This window comes from Camelus bactrianus, chromosome 26, assembly GCF_048773025.1.
Source record: "Camelus bactrianus isolate YW-2024 breed Bactrian camel chromosome 26, ASM4877302v1, whole genome shotgun sequence".
Classification (NCBI taxonomy): Eukaryota; Metazoa; Chordata; class Mammalia; order Artiodactyla; family Camelidae; genus Camelus; species Camelus bactrianus.
This window is the reverse complement of record NC_133564.1, coordinates 29,440,670-29,457,624: the sequence shown is the minus strand read 5'-3', so window position 1 is coordinate 29,457,624 and position 16,955 is coordinate 29,440,670. Positions and strand designations below refer to the sequence as shown.

General features: G+C 54.2%; 1 protein-coding gene across 1 annotated transcript; it reads right to left on the bottom strand.

Moving 5' to 3' along the window:
• Positions 1 to 6,885: 6,885 nt before the first annotated feature.
• Positions 6,886 to 11,906, bottom strand: ZNF703 (zinc finger protein 703). The gene is made up of 2 exons (XM_074353331.1): positions 10,726 to 11,906; positions 6,886 to 9,731 (listed from the first exon to the last, which is right to left on the bottom strand). Exons 1-2 carry the CDS (start codon positions 10,966 to 10,968, stop codon positions 8,211 to 8,213), a joined length of 1,764 nt encoding a protein of 587 aa, XP_074209432.1. The 5' UTR covers positions 10,969 to 11,906; the 3' UTR covers positions 6,886 to 8,210.
• Between the last annotated feature and the right edge of the window lie 5,049 nt (positions 11,907 to 16,955).

The window sequence follows — 16,955 nt, the reverse complement described above, 5'->3', positions numbered from 1 at the left end:
ATTTTAAATGCCCAGCACATGTGATTGTATTTAATGGTGCCAGGGCACACAGGCACAATGAGGCTGTGGAGATTGCTCTGGGGTAGGCTTGGCCTACTATTTCTGTATATTGGTTTAGTGCTGCCCGTATTTGAAGTTGTCAAGAGTAAGAAGGAAGAGCACAGTCATGCTGTTTCCTTTATGGACTGTGTACCAACCCGTATAACACACACACACACACACACATGCATTCACACGTGTGAATGTTCACATCCCCAGGAGAACAATCAGGATGGGGGAACGTGCAGTGACTTTTTCTAAATGACTATTTCCATCCTAAAATCTGGTTCTGATTTAAACACCAGGAGGATGATTTTATTTAATGTTCCAAAGAGCTAAGGAGATTCCCACTGCCCAGAGCAAAGGTCCCCTGGCTGTGGTTTGATTTTTATCTGCCTTTCATTTCTTCCCTTGCCAGTCTTATATTTCCGAAAGCAACTGGCTGGAGGCTATGAAAAATAGGATGATTCTTGTAGACCTTGGTTTAACCTCACAGGAGCCTTGGCATTATTTAAAATAATAGTGTTTGACCCACTTAAGCACCCAAGCAGCTTCCGAAATCCCTGTGTCATCCAATACTCAGCATTTCATCAAATTAAAAATTTTTTTTTACTATTTCATTTTGTTGGGGCCAGTTCCCTGGATGGAAAGTCAACCTTACAATGTTCTTCTTGGGTACTCTCCACCCGCCTTCCATCACCCAGGGGAAGTCGTGAGGTTTCTTTTTCTGGCTCTTCCACATTGACTGTCCTGATGGGAACTTGGAATTGCATGTAATTGGGAACCACCAACTCTGACCACCGTAATGCTTCACCCTTTAAACATTTTATAAACTCACAGAAGATTCCAGCGAGAAACGACAAACATGGAGAAAAGAGAGCGCTTGCTCCCTATTGGTGGGAATGTAAGTTGGTGCAGCCTCTGTGGAAAGTCGTACGGCAGCTCCTCAAAACACTAAAAATAGAACTACTGTGTGACTCAGCAGTTCCACTCCTGGGTATCCATCCGAAGCAAATGAAAACACTAATTCAATAAGATAACACGCACCCCAATGCTCCTAGCAGCGTTATTTACAGTAGTCAAGACATGGAAACAACCTAAGTGTCTATCAACAGATGAATGGATAAAGAAGATGTGGTATCTATATATAATGGAATACTACTCAGCCATAAAAAGACAATGAAATTCTGCCACTTGCAACAATGTGGATGGACCTAGAGGGTACCATGCTTGGTGAAATAAGTCAGACAGAGAAAGACAAATATTGTATGTTACCATATCTGTGAAATCTAAACAATAAAAGGAATGTATATAATGAAACAGAAACAAAATCATAGATAAAGTGGACAAACTAGTGGTTACCAGTGGGAAGAGGGAAAGTAGGCAGTGGTAGGGAGAAGACAAGGGTATGGGATTAAAAGATACAAACTACTAGGTATAAAATAAATAAGCAACAAGGATATGTTTTACAGCACAGGGAATATAGCCAATATTTTATAATAACTTTAAATGGAGTATAATCTGTAAGAAAATTGAATCACTATGTTGTACAACTGAAACTAATATAATATTTCAATCAATTATACTTCAATTAAAAAAATAAATAAGATAAAATGCTTCCTGTAAAAAACAGAGCTTAAAGATTACAAGGTCCAACAACTTCCACTTCAGAAATGGGGCGGGGGGAGACTCAGAGAGATTAAGTGACTTATTCAAGGTCACACAGCAATTTAGTTTCAGAACCAGAGGAAAATCCAGGTTTTCTGACTCCTGTTTCCATGCTCTTTCTACTCCTCGTACAAAGACTAGACTTTCTGGACTTTTCAGGACAGTCCTCAAACTCACCAAAGTCCACTCAGATCCTTGGTCTCCATTTTGAACAATATGGTCACTTGATTTTCACTCCAGCCAGCGGGTTCAGTTTCTTTTCTCTTCAAGAAAGTTTTCCCAGGTCATCTGTCACCCAGATCCACTGACAGCTTTTCCTGCCTTGGGAAGTGTTAATAAAGCTGGTGACATGACACCCCCTGCCCCCCGGGAAAGAAGGCTTCATCTGGGAAGAGGCACAAACCATTTCCATGTCTGGGATTCTCCTTGGAAGGTGCAAGCTGATTAGGAAAGCCTGTTGCTCAGTCTGCCTTAGAGGGAGACCACTGGCTTGGGGCTCAGGCTCAGCCCTCTCACCACCATGGAATGAAGGCCTCATCCTCTTCCAACCTTCAAAAGAGGATGGGCAGGCCCACGGGGCACTGTGGGGCCTCCCAACAGATCGGAGCTCCCATGGGAAGTTCCCCAACGTCCAGCCTCAGTGATCTTCCTCAGAGAAGATCTTCAGAGATCTTCTTCCAGCTCGACCCTCGGATCTGCACAATTAGCCTCTCATTACATCCTGCCCTGCTCACCACTGTCGTTCCTGGACCATTGGATCAGCCTAGGTGCTATAAAATGCGGTCTCATTCCCTGTCTTCCCCAGCTAAATTGGGCAGGGAAGTGGTCTGACTGTTCTGCTGTGTCTCCTGGCATCACTCAGCGCTGCACTGGACAATTCTGTGAATTCTGTTTGCTTTCGTGATTGGCCGCCTGGAAGTATAATTCCCCCAATGCTGGGTCTCTGTTTTCAAGCTGCCATTTCTCTGTTTTGGTCATTAGATACATCATTTGTCAAAATGTTAACTGTACTAGCGGAGTGGAGTTGGTCTTCCTCTTCAGGTCCCCCAACCCACCACCTCTTTTTAAAAGTTGAAATCAACCACTGGGACCCCATCAATTTATTACATACCCTCTGACCTGATTCCCACCCCTGGCTGGACGGTGGGGTGGCTTGGGTTCTGTTTCAGCTTGGCTGAGCCCATCAGTCCCCTTCCCCACCTCCCCCTCTGCTGGGTGCCTTTCCTGTTCTTGGCCCCAGTGGCTGGCAGCTGGTTTGGGGGGACCGGAGGAGAGAATGCGGCATGCTGAGTGTGACAATAGGGCGGGCTTTGTCCGGGGTTGGGGGGGGGCACAGTGCGCCTCCGCTGACCTTGGAACTGAGCGTCTGGGGACGACCGAGGGGGAGGCTGTTTCCTTCCCTCTCCGGGGCTGCAGGTTTTTAATGTCTTCTTTGTTGGTTTGGGCCCCCGGAGACCGAACTGAAGGGAGAGATTTGGGGCTGCTCCCTCCCTCCCGGACAAAATGGTGCACGCTTTTCCTGTTTAAACAGGGCACAGTTGTGAAGTGCCCTGACTTCGCACACACCGAGGCCCGGCAACGGCTGCAATAAATCAATAGGAAAATAGAAGCTGCCAGTTAGACTAAACAGTGCATTTGCAAAGACGGCTAGCCCTCATTAATCACTCTGACAGTCCTAAAAACACATTTCCCCTTTAATGACTGTATTTGGATAATCAGTGCTTTTTCCTCCTCAGTCAGAGTTTGAGTAACAGACAGCTGGTGTTATTACAGCCATTGGGGAGGGAGTGCTGGGATTAGGGTCGAGGGAGAGCCACCGCTGGAGGTCTCCGCAAAGGGGCTTGGCTGCAGGGCTGTTGTTATGCAATCATGAGGGTTTGTGCTGTTATTGACGGCTCCCGGGCAGCCATGTGCAAGTTCCCCCCACAACCTGGACTCCCACCTGCATTATATGAACACAAAACCCTCACGTGGGGTTTTCTGTGCATTGGCAGGTTTCACCTGGGTGGGGAGGCCAGCATTTCTCTGGCAGCGAGGTAAGGAGCTGGGTCGATGTGATTTGGCTTTGTTTCCGCGAGGTGACTTTGGCTTTCGGGAGAAAGTTTGCAACCCAGCACATCCCTCTTTATAAATGATGTAACACATTAATGCGCAGCGCATTATGAAAATGGTAATTCAAACCCATAGTGCTCCAAATTAAACCATACATTATCGGATGCGCCCTGCCATCTATTTTGCAAAAAGACAGGATGAATGAAATCAAATCAAATAGAAAACTGGAGTGCAGCTTCCTCTACAGAATGATGAATAAAGTACGGAGCCATGGTATTATTGGAAGATGGATTCTGCGGAAACCGAGATGTACTTCAGGAAGGAGTGAGCCCAGATATTGAGAGGCATCCCAGGATGCTGGGTAGGCCAAGGCAATTGTGGCCCCATAAAAATGGTGGCAGGCCCCACACCTCCCACCTGGGCTATGGATTCTCAAGAGATGGGTTTAGGGGGATGACTGGGAAGTTAAAACGTTACCCTGAAATTCTGTGTCAGATCTAGATCTGAGGGTGAGACCTTCCCCTCCTTCTCCTCCTTTCCTCCCACTGTTGCCCACAAGGCCACAAAAATAACCAGGCAAGAGGTGTGAAAATATGAACTAGAGCCAGGAACGCCCAGGGTCTCAAGTTCCAGAGCTGGGGCTGCCACCCTTCCTGGTGTCTTGGGAACAACAAGCCCCATTTCTGGCACCAGGGAGAGATTAGGAGAAAGGGGGCTCGGAGGGTGAGGAAGGAAAGGAGATGGAGCAATTGAAGGTAGAGGTGATTCTCCAAGAAGAGTTGCTGGATGAATTAATTATGCAAATAAGCAGCTGATGGGGAGTACTGATCTCTTTGAAAATCACCACGGAGTTTAAGGAGAAGATGGCTCCTGAAAGTAACAAAACTCCCCACTAGCTAATGAAAACGGCCACCTGTCTTAGGATCGTCTCCCATTTATGGTGGGGAGAGCTGACATCTGAGGGTGAGAACTGGGCCATTCCAGGCTACAATGCCTGCTCTGGGTGTCACAGTGGTAGCTGGGGACAGCTTTTTCCAATCAGGCCAATGGCATCCTTCTCCATATGCAAAGGCCGATAATGCATTTTCTGGGGGCAATTCAATCATGGGAGGTTTCTCACACCTCACTGGTAAGCCAAGCACCTAGAGAGAAGTTTCTTTTGCTCTATGGAGAGTTTGCTGTTGGAGATAGTCTCTTCCTCTCTCCTGTCCTTACAGGGGAGCCCTGTGGTCCTTAGGTCAGGAGGTCTGAAGAGCACAGTTTAAGAAAAAGAAAAGTTTAAGACGTCCCCCTGCAGAGGGAGCAATTTCCGGCAGGTTTAGCAGGCATTAGAAAAACACAAATAAACAAACCAACCAAAAAAGGTATCTGAAGGAAAGGGGGATTTGCGAGGAAGGGAGGATGGGAAAGGAAATAACCAAGAGCAAGCAAAACAGCAGAGAAAAAGACAAAATAAAGCAAGTCACTACACTTCAGGTCTTTTAAAGCTTTGGGCCAATTTGAACTGACAAGTGGGATAAGGATGATTCCCCAGGAAGGGCCTGAGCTGCTCTCACTGGGACCTTTCCAGCCCATTGAGCCTCTCCCTGACTCCCCGCCCCACCCCATGCACAATGATGCCAGCAGCCCAAGTCCCCTCTCCTGGGACACACATACAGTCTTACTCCAAAACTGCCATTTTCTGCAGAAAACAGGTTCTCCTGACTAGGGAAGGGATTTTGCCCAGAAACAAGGATATACGGGCAAACTCCCAGCCCAAACCAAGACCCTCAAAAAACATATTATGCTGAGGTTTTATCAAAATCCGCGATGCCGCAGGATGAGGCTGAGACGCACTCTGTGACTCTCTAGAGGAGTTTGGGGCCTACTTCGGGCTGAAATAGCTTGGGCAGAGAGAGCACCCCTCCAGCCCTCTTCCACCCTTGACCTCTGGTCTACTGACGTTTCAGAAGCACAGTGTTTGTGGAGCAGGAACTGCCCCAAACTCGCATTCTTCACAGAGAAAGCGAAGCAAACCAACACGAACAGCAACAGCAGCTCCCAGAGCTGGTCGGCCAGGAGGGGGCGAGGAAGGTCACCTTGCCGTGCGCCCAACAGGTGCCGTGCACCTAACAGGTGCCGTGCACCTTGGCCCGCAGCGCCGTGAGCGGCGGGCGCCCGGCATCCGGCAGCAGGAACCTGAGCGAGGCCGGCCTCGGAGGTGGGCAGAGGGGCGCCTCCAGCCCAGGGGTTGGGGTGGGACGCGAGTTAGCATCGGGATGGTTGCCCAGGCCCCGGGCACCCAGCGTCTTCTCCTCCGGGCCCCAGAGACTTCCCGCGCAGTGGGGAGGTGCCCTCTAGCACCATCTCGCCAAATGGCAACCCCACCCTCGCCTGCCCGTTTCCAGAAGTCGGTGTCAATCGTGAGAGCTCAAGAAAACAGGGACTGAGGGTGGCTTCCAGGTTCCAAACAATGGCTGCGCCTTCTCGGCAAAACCCAAAGCCGGTGCGGATAAGTCTCTGGGGGTGCAGATGACCGGGGTCCACAATCCAGTGCTGGCCTTGGGGGAGCCCCCAAGCCTTGCGAAGCACCTTTCTCAGCAGGTGCCTGCACCCTTTGGTTTCAAGGTGTGTAGAAGGCACTGTCAGGGCAAGGAAATCCTCCGTATTTGGAGTACGAAGCGTGAAAGGTGTTGTCGGGGGCTGGCGTCAGTCTCTCGCCTTTCTGCCACCAGGTGGCGCCCGAGGCACATCGTCCTTCCTCGCCCGCAGGGCTCCGGGACGGTGCTGCCAAGAATTTTCTGAGCCCTGGGTCCTGGTTCTCTTCTCAGCCCCTTGCACCTCGAATCTAGGCCCAGAGGAAAACCCACATTTACACTCTCCCTCCACCCTGTCCCCAGGAAATGTCAAGGCCTTTGAAGTGAGGCTGGGAGCTAAATAACCAAGTTGAGGGGAAAAAAAGGGCAGTTTTATGTTATTTGTAATGCGTTGGCAGAAGTTTTGTTTTCATCTCTCCCCTTTCTTAAACTCGTCCTTGAATGGCAATCTGAGGAGACCATCAGGTATTTTAAACAAGAGTAAAAGAAGGGCGTCTGCTTATGTGTCTGGAAGGACGGTGGCTGAGCAAGAGAGAAACACACCACGGTGTGAATATAGCCAAGTATTCCATTTATTAACAAAATAAGTCTTACCAAGGGAGAGCTCTATTCATCCCAAACAGGCCCCGCGGCCCCCGCTCGGCTGCATAAGACCAGGAGGGAGGGAGGGTGTGAGGAGAAGACCCAGGGGCTGGAGTCTTCAATCCTAGTAACTGAGGGAGCCCACGGCCAACTTTGGGGGTTCTGTTGGGTCAGGCCTGGGAGGGGGCGACGGGGACTGCTGCGATCCGTGTGCTCCCTGACTCTCCCACCTTCCCCCAAAAGCGCTAACATGGGTGTGTTGCCAGCTGATATTACCACTGGTCTGCTTTGGAAGGATCTAGCAAGAATCACACACCTAGCCCCTACCGCCAAGACAGGGACCACTGCCCCAATGACCGAGCGAAAAACAATGGCTATAAAAGCACTTCGCAAACTATACGAGCAAAGTTTCATGCCAGCAGAGCCTTCTAGGACTTTTACTTGAGTAAGATGAGCCCTGCAGGTCCCCCACTAGCAGGCAGTGTGACCACCGGGGTGTCTGGGGCCTGGAAGAAGAGTAGCTCTGTTGGAGGCCTCTCGGGCCATTGGCTCCTGCTCAGAGCAAGACAGGGGAGCAAGACTCTAATTTTGAGGGCCAGGGTGAAGACCAAGGACCCTGGGCGGAGAAGGTGGCAAGGGAGGAGTCACAGAGCAGAGTTCCAGGTTAATAAAAGCACAAGACCTCCAGCTCCCAAGGCCACTCCCTGCACCCCCAAATGAGTTACAAAAAAAAAAAAAAATCCTCCTCTCTGTTACTTGTACAAAGGAAAAAAAAAAAAACAACAGAACCTCAAATGGACGGAAACAAGAAGGAATGAAGGGGAAAGAGGGGGTAAAAGAGATGGAAGAAATGTAGTTTGAACGGTTAAGAAGCATGCAAGAAAATCTCCAGGAAGGGCAAACAAAACAAAAAGAACCCGAACTCTCCCTCCTTCCCCTAAAAACCAAACCAATCAAAAAAGAAAAAAAAAAAGCCAAAGGAAAAAAATTCAAAACTTACATCTAAGAAAAAAAGTCAAGAAAGGAAGAGGGGTGGGACATGTAGTTACTTGCGTGATTAATATTATTATTTGGGGGAGGGGGGACGGACTTTTTGCATACCATTGACTCGTGTGGGCCGTTAATGCACTTATATTCCCAGCTTGTAAGCTAACATTATAGTAAATAAATACACAGTCCGGTGGGGAGGGTCTGGGCGGGGATCCGTCAGGGCTAAGCGGTAGTGGAGGCAGCAGCGGAGGCGGGTGGGGGTGCGGGGAGGAGAGGAGGTCGGGGTGGGAGGAAGGGCTGTAGTTACTGGTATCCGAGCGCGGAGGCTGAGGCCAGTCTCTGTCCGTACAGCGCGTATGGTGAGTAGTAGGGTCCGGCTGTGGGGAGGGACGGCACGGCCAGGCCCCCGGCCGTGGATAAGTGGCTCTTGCCATAGGGGTGGTACCGGCTTAGCCCCAAAGTGTGTGGACTCCGCAATGACAGCGACCCGGGGCTGCCCGGGGCGGTGGGCGGGGGGAGGTGCAGATGGCAGGAGGCGGCGGCAGCGGCGGCCGCGGCGGCGCTGCCCAGGCCCGAGGCCCCCGGGTAGGCGGCCAGAAGTTTCTCCGCGCCGGGCAGGGCCGTGTGAGTCCGTAAGTGGCTGAGCAGCTCCTCCGAGGTGGCGAAGCGCTTGTCGCACGGCCCGCTGGCCGCCACCCAGTTGCAGCTGTGCGGCAGCGGTTCGTTCTGCAGCATGAAGCCGTAAGTGTAGAGCGGGTGGCCGGGGAGTGCGGCCTGCGCGGCGCTGGACGAGAGCGCGGCGGGCTGCAGCGGGTGCCCGGGGTACACCAGCGGGTAGCCCCCCGCCTTCAGGCTGGGCCCGGCCGGGTCGTGCGCGCTGCAAGTGGAGCAGCTGGAGCCTCCGAGGTGCGAGGCGCTGTGGTAGCCTCCCAGGCAGTAGGGGTCGCGGCATAATCCCTGCAGGAAGGAGGGCGGGGAGGCCCCGGTGAGCGGGCTGGAGCTGGGAGGCTTGCCCGGTGGCAGGCCCAGGCCCCCCGACAGCTGGCCTCCCACGAGGCCGGACTTGCTCGGATCCAGGCCAGGCACGAACTGAGACGGGTAGCCGGCGTAGGCGCCTACGATGGAGCCGTGGTAGCCGATGCTGGAGGGTGGCAGCGGGAACACCGAGTGGCCCGGTTTGTAGGGCGACACTGGCGCCACGTGGCCAGCCCCCACCAGAGCGGAGGGCGGCTCGGATTTGCGCCCGGAGGCCCCGGCCTCGGCGCCGCCGTGCGCGCCCGGCTCGCCACCGCTGCCGCGGCTCACGGCTGCAGGCTCAGGGCTGGGCTTGGGCTCCTGGTCTTTCTTGTCCAGCTCCCCGCCGCCGCCCCCGCCGCCGTTCTTGCAGTCAGAGTGGTGCGGGGAGCCGCCCCGGGAGCCACCGGGAGAGGACGAGGACGACGACGCGGAGACCGGCGCTCCATGCGGGGGAAACGGCGTGCAGGTGGCGCTGGGGACTCTGAAACCCGCCTTGTCTCCGGGGGACAAGGAGGAGGAGGTGGAGGACACGGAGGAAGAGCCGCTGTCTTTGCGGGAGTCGCCGCCACCGGAGCCTTTGGAGTAGGGCTTGAAGCTGGACTTGTCCTCGGCCGGGGAGTCCCCCAGCTGCTTGAGGGCAGCAGACGCGGAGGCGGCGCCCGAGGAGGAGCGGCCAGGGTCCTTCTCCGCTCCCAGCCCGTTGGCCGCCGCTACCGAATTGAGCTTGGACGAGGGCGGCGGGTCCGGCTTGCCGATCTGCGAGCAAGTCTGCGCCAGCAACGCCAAAGGACTCTTCTTGGCGTCCAGCTGTGGGAGACAGCGGCAAGGGGAGGGAGAAGGGGGTGAGACTAGAGACCCACCGATCAGGCAAGCGGGGCGCCTGGGGAACTGGGTGGGCTCAGGGAGCTCGCAAGTTGGCGCGACGGAGCGGGAAGGCCTTGGAGAGAGGGTCTGTGAGCGCTGGGCGGGCGGGGCAGCTGGAGGATCTGCGCTCACACTAATCGTCGTCGGTGGGATCCCTTGCTCCACCGGGTCCTGTAATGCGCCACAGGCTTTGGGGAATGGGCATTGGAAGTAGTCTACCAAAGGCCACCGCCGGAGAAGGTGACTTCTCTAGTCGGGGCTGGGGGAAGGGCTGTGACTCAGCCCCCTTCCCTCTAATCTCCCCCTCCTCTCTGTCTAGGCAAAAACTTATTCCTTCAGTTTGGGGAACTTCGCTTGGGACGGGTTTCTGGCGGTGGCGCCGCGGGGTAGGAGCGGGGAGACGCGCGTTTGGAAGCCAGGGCTGCCGTTGGCGCTCTCTCCGTAGCCCCTCCCTCCCGGGGAGGGCACCCAGGGAAGTGGGAGGAAGAAAGACCTGGGATCGGGAGTGCCTGGGCGTAGTGCGCTCTAACCGGATGGGACAGAGGAGGAGTGGGACGGGGGCGACTGGGCTTCAAAGAGAACAAACCCTGGTGGAGGGGTGGGGGCAGGAAAGGCCCAGGAGAGATCATCTCTGGCCTGCAAACTGGGTGCCGAGGAAAAGTAAAGGACCCAGTGGAGAATCCAAGAGCAAACCCAATCCAGGAGAAAACACGTAGCTCGGCAAGGCGAGTGTGGAAGGGGAACCTTCCCCGGAGAAGCCTAGGGAGAACCGGGTGGGCTCGGATCCCTCTGTTCTCCGTCCCTCCTCACTCCATCCGCCAGTGTGGCCGGACCTGAGCGTCGCACGGAGCCCGGGGCGCAGGGAGCAGGGTCGTGGGCCCAGCAGTGGTGGACGGAATGGGGCCGGCGCTGGGCGGGCAGCGACCAGGAGACTGACCTCAATCGGGCTGACGGGAGTGGAGGACAGCGGCTGCAGGTACTCCGGGTGCAGGAGGTGGCCGGTGTGAGCGCTCAGCATCTTCAGGACCCTGATAGGAAGCCGGTTAGCCTGGCGCAGGGGGTCCGCCGGGGGCAAGAGGGACACCGCCGCCGGCACCGCTGGCCTCTTCCCGCCGCCGCCGCTGCCGCTGCCGCTGCTTTCGGGTGTCCTTGGGTTAGATCCAGCGGGCGAATCGCTCATTTGGAGGAGGCAGCGCCACTGGGGGGGCGGGGAGGGAGGGGGTAGCTCCGGGGAGGCGAGCTCCCGGAGCGGGTGGGCTCGCTCCGCAGCACCGAGCGCGGTGCAGCAGTCGCCGCGCCTCCACCCCTCCTCCACCACCGCCGCCGCCGCCGCCGCCGCCGCCGCCGCCGCCGCCGCCGCCGCCGCTAGCCCCGGCGAGCAACACAAAAACCTTTGCCTTCCGCGAGCCGCACGTCAAATAGCCGCGATCGGCAGCCACACTTCAAAGGGATCGCCGCGCTCGCCCAATCGCAGCTCTCGCCGGGACCCCGGGGCGGGGAGAGCGGCGGGCGGAGACCGGCGCTGCCGGTGGGAGGGGAGGGCCTTAAAGGGGCCTCGCCCGCGCGCCGCCACCGCCTCGGCCTTTACCGCTCGCCGTACTCCTCCCCTCCCCCAAGCTGGGCCGCCCCTGCCGGGGGTCCCAGGGAGGACAGGACTTCTCCGGGACCCTGGGCTCTGCGCCCTATCCTCTGCTGGCTTTCCTGTCTCTCTCTGCTCTCTCCCTTCGCACCTCCGGGGGGTGGTGCTGGCGGGGGCTGGCACCCGCCAGGCCGTGGGTGTCTGGGGTGGGGTGGGGTGGAGTGGATGGTTAGGAGCGCCGGGCTCCGGCTCCGGTACGGCGGAGGCCGAGCCTCTCCCGCAGGCCGCGTAGGGGTGGGCCGCGCCTCCAGAGCCCCCGCTCTGCTCGGGCCCTGCTCGGGCGCTGCTCGGACTCAGCTCCGGTCCAGCTCTCTTCCTCTAGTTGGCTTCTCCAGGGTGTGCTCATTCGGAAGCTCCCGAGCCTTGGACGCATCCATGGTTCTCGGTACGCGGCGTAAACCGCTCCAACTACTTTGAGCCAGTCCTGTCCGAAGCCTGCAAGTTTGAGGACTCCCTTCCGGGGTGAGATGGTCGCGATAAAGCGCGGTTCCGCAGGTTATGCGCACCGCCAGGGCGCGCCTGGCGCGCGGTGCCTGCGCACTGATTTATAGGTTCGATGTTTGGGTTTCTTACAGTGTTTCAGGTTTCTTACAGTGTCCTGTTTAGAGGCATAAATTCTCTCACTGCGCCGCGACTAGCTGCTTTTGTCGGGGGTGGGGTGGACCCAGGAGGAGGAGGGGATCTCTCTGGAGGAGGGGGCATCTCTAAGTGCTGCACGTCGATACGAACTCCAGAGGTGGGTTCCCCCATCCTTTTCTTCTTGCGGGGAAAAATGCACTAGGTTTTCCCACGGAAATTTCGGAATAAAAACTTCTAATAAAAAATAACAGTATCTCCCTCCTCCAACCCACTCCCCCTACGTCTTATGGATAAATCTTATATCGGCAGCTTCACACTCGGCAGAGATTTTACAGTCAGAGTCCTGACGTTGAGAACCGTAAAGTTCCTGGTCCGCCCATCAGAAGGTGAAGCTGGTCCTTTGTGCACCGGCCTCCGGGGAGAGACCACTTCTCCGTGCTCTCGGCGACCGGTGGAGGCGCGCTGGTGTCACTGACTCGCTTAGAGTTCCACTTTCCCAGCCTGAATCCGTCACTCCGATTGTCAGGCCTGTCACTGGGGGCATCTTTTTCCAGGACTACTGGTCCCTGACTGTCACTCTTTCATCAACGCCTTGAGATCCAATGAGAACCCAAGATGGGGATAGATGATTTCAAAGGGGTTCTTCCAACAGACAGTAACAACTATCAGAAATAACAAGTGGCAGTCACGAACCTTTAGCTCAATAAAGAAGGCAGCAGGCACCACTCCCAGGCCATATCAGTTACTCCCTGGATCCGTCTGTTTAGGGGTGCAGTATGTATAGACCTCTAAGAAATGACTCAGGCTTTCCCTACCTCAATTATCAGATTACAGCGAATGCCAAGGGTTGCCCTGACTGGGTGATGTAGTCCATACTGCAGCAAGAGGGGTACAAGACAGGGGGGTGACCCCATTTATTTTACCATAGTGGTCCCTATCCCCCGCACCCTCAATCTGCTCACGCCAGCCTCTGGGTACTGTGACATCCCTGCCACTGCCAATACTAAGTTTGAAGTCCACTGCAGGGCTGCTTCAGCCGACAAGGCCACCTGGCCCTTGGGAGAACCTTCCAGAATGGAAGTGGGTGGGCCTTTGTGGGCACCTTGGAGGAGCAGGAGGAGCTGGGAAGAGAGGAGAGCTAGGAGACAGGAAAAGACGAAAGACCCCTTCTTGATTATTGTAACCAGCTCAGCTGTGAGCACCAGCCAAGAACTGCTAGGACCCAAGCAGATGTGTGTTAGGGATGATTAATGGAGAATCAGCTGGGAGCAAAGGGAGGGGAGAGAGACAAAGGCATTTCAGAATTTGGGAGGAATAGAGGGGCAGGAGGCAGCAGAAAGGGAGGAGAGAATGGAGGGTGATAAAATATTTAGTCTATTTGGAGAGGAAAAGGGAGGAAGAAGGTAAGGAATGAGTGAAAGAAGGGAGAAAGGAGGAGGTGAGGACAGCATGGCCCAGCTGGAGGCTGGGGAGTTTGCCCGGGGCATCATATACTGTCCTTAAAAAACCCACTCCCTTAGCTCACAGCTAATCCCTAGGAACAGGGGGTGCCGACAACACTTAGGTGGAAACTAGGCCTGTTTGCCCTGCTCCTGGAAAGTGCTAGCAAGGGAGTAGAGGCACCCTTCCCTTTGGGGTGCTGATGAGGGCATCAGGGCCCCTTTGGCCAGATCAATTTGATTGTCTTGGAAGGGAAAATAGAAAACCACACTTAGCCAGGCCAGAGGCCTAATTAAAAGATACTAGATGATTATTACAATCAGTACTTGACATTCACTTAGCTGAAACGCTAACCTCCACAGAGTCCTAAATGGGGCCCTAGTGGCCTAAAGCAAGGGCCGTATTCAAAGGAATGGCTTGTCACCTGGGAAGGAATAAGGCTTAGTATTGGGCTGGGCCGTGTTTATTGAAGGTGATGGGGTGTGGTTGAAAAAGCCATGTGAGACATGGCGGACTTTCAGCGCACAAGTCCTCCGCTTGCAGAAAAGTGGCAGACATGCGGCTCAGGGACAGCCCTCTCTCCAGGCCCTTCCCAGAGAGCCCTGGGAGTGCGGGGTGCCAGTCCACTAGGGCTGCTTGAGAATGCCCCCTGCCAAGGTGGTGGAGAATGACAACTGGGTGTGTCAGACTCGACAAGCTTCAGATATCATCGTTTATCATTCCCATTTACAGAGTGGGGAGGTTAGTCACTTACCCAAAGGCACGTGACTGGAGTCAGGTCTCTGGGAGCTGGGCCTCTGAACCACATGGTTGCTGTGGCCCTGGCGAGGAAACCTCCCCAAGCTTCGGTTTCCTCCTGTAGAAAACCCAAGAGTGGTCACCTCAGGGTCGGGAGGCCGAGACCAGACGATGCAAGTCCCACGTCTGGGACCTGCCACAAAAACCCAGGTAAGTGATCGTCTGTGTCTGTGGGGGATTGCTCTGGAGAACAGCCATTGCACACCTGGATCTGGAGGCCCTGAGCACCCACCCCAGCTGGCCCGAAATTCCACCCAAAGGAGAGTACCCCTCGCCCCTCCAGCCAACTATGGCCTTAAAAAAAAATCGCCTCTCAGAAGCCATCAAGAAAATCCTTTAGGAAATTCTGAATATGTATAGATTTTTTTTTCACGACGTCAATTTACATAAAACTCGCTGCCCAGGGAAAAAAACGCCTGAGTCAGTTGGAGCGGAGAGGTGGTGGATTTGCTGTGTGGGGTTAATGCTGAGTTTCAGTCCTGGCCGAGGCGGAATTTGCCTGAATGATCGCCTCTCTCTGCATAACACTCAAACCCTAATGGCTACAACATGAAATAATATCTCACTGGGTAACTATTTACATTTTTTTTTTTTAAACAAGCTGTAAGAACTCTGAAAAGTCTGCCTCATGAAGGACTTGGTTTTCCTCCCTGGCGCTTAATATCTTTCAGCGGCTGGTAATTACTGCCTTGGCCAGGAGCCCTGATTTAGCGCAGTGTGCTCAGGGCCCTGGGAGGCCCTGCCTCCGTCCGTCCTATCACAGCCCCGGGCCTGAGAAGGCCAGAGGGGCATGAGTCAGGCAAAGCCAGCCTTGCAGAGGAGCCCACTCCAGCAGCCCCTCTCCTGTGTTCTCAGAGCTCCGATTCTGCTCCATTATTACACCTATCCCAGGGCATCTGCCATTATTTATTTACTTCCATTCTCCCGCTGGACTGGGACTGCTTCCCTACTGTCCTCATCCTCTCTGTATTCTTATTGCCTTCCAGGGTGTTTAATGACATCCAGCCAACACCGAAAGCCAAACACTCATGTAAGCACTTTGCACGAATTATCCCGTTTGATCCTTGTGGAAGCCCAAGGAAGTAGGCCCTATTGTTACCCCATTTCACAGAGGAGGCAGCAGAGGCACAGAGGGGTTTAGTAACCTGTCCCAAGCCTCAGCTGGTAAGAGGTAGGGGTGTGAATCCAGGCAGTCTGAATGCCCTACGCGCCCCATGAAAGTTTGTTGGTGAATGAAAAAGAATTTTACATATGGAGGGCTGTTTATTTCTATCTCCTCTCACCGTATTAGCAAAAAGACTCATGGTGGATGACTTAGCATTTTGCACAATGTCAACCCTATGAGCCTGTTAAAGGATCTTTTCCCAAATCTGTGTTTATCATCTCACAAGATGCTGAGTTATTTTCGGCAGTTTTTTTTTTATCCCTTTTGCTAGATGAAGAATGGGACTCTGAGAGCTTCTGGAGGAGTCTAAAGTCAAGCAACCCCGCCAGCGAGGCAAGGAGAGGCCTCCCTATCTCCCTGGTTCTCCTATCCCAGCCCATTGCAGGGAGGATGGGGCCGTGATACCTTCTGATAAAAGAAGGAGGAATTAACTACTTTTCCTCCCCTTTAATTTCCTTTGGAGGCTCGGTGGGAAGGGATGGACAAAGGAAATGTAGACTGAAGTTTATCTTCCAGCCCCATGTTTGATCCTGGTCCTTGAGCAGCGTGCTTTGAAGAAGTGGTTTATCTCCTATCAGCCCCGGGGAGATAGGCGGGGCTGGCGGGAGAGGGGGCCGGAGGAGGTGTGCTTTTGAAGTTCTCCTCCCTCCATCTGCCCCGCCCCATACATCACCCTTAGCCCTGGGCCGTCACCCTCGACTACTTTGTTCCTTTGGGCCTTCAAGTTCCTTAGAGACTCCTCTTTTAAGTTGCAAATACTGCTGGGAGGGAACTTACTTTCGTAGTCTGCCAACACCTCAAATGCGATTGGCAGTGCACGTGCTACCTGGGGTAAATAATACCATTGATTGAGCCTTGCTGTGTGCCAGACTCGGAGTCTCTTACATGGAATAACTCATTTTCTTCTCACTGTACAAACAGATGAGGTGGGGACGATTACTATGCCTGTTCTATAGACGAGGAGCTGAGGCCCAGAGAGGTTCAGTCACTTGCCCAAGTGACACAGTCAGAAAGTGTAGAACCGAGATTCAGATGCACAGAGCTGTTTCTGGGCCAGGCTGTTGAGGGCAGGGCTGAGTACGAGGGAGGCTGGAGCCGGGGAGAGAGGAGCAGAAGAAATGGGAAGCAAGTAACTTCAGACTTCAACCGTCTTCTGGGGAACGCTGGTCTTTGCAACCAGGATTTTTTTTCCTCTCCAGGAAGGAGACTAAGGTAGAGAGGAAACTGAGGCAGAGAAGGAAGTGAGGCAAACATTCACTGGATGGATTGGGCTAGAGTGAAGGAATTCATCCAGTTACTGTTTATTGGCCGCTTGGCAGGTGCAGGCCCGAGGTCCCACGACAGTAAGGATGAGAGCGAGCCGGCCAGTCCCGGCCTCCCACCTCCCTGGCACGCACATTCCCTGCTCCTAAAAGGCAGGGCAGCTCTTTCCTTTGGGCTGCTGTGGGCTTCTTTTGCAGATTAAAAGAAAAAGCCAGGAGGCCCTAACTTAAATCCTGCTCAGTACCCCGTAGTTTAGTTGCCCACTTTTAAAAAAAATTTTTAC

Bases quoted from the DNA above. Each gene is read 5' to 3' on its own strand.
- ZNF703 (XM_074353331.1), bottom strand. From the start codon at position 10,968: ATGAGCGATTCGCCCGCTGGATCTAACCCAAGGACACCCGAAAGCAGC. The intron at 9,732-10,725 runs GTCAGTCTCCTG...TGTCTCCCACAG, and splicing joins CTCCCGTCAGCCCGATTGAG to CTGGACGCCAAGAAGAGTCC.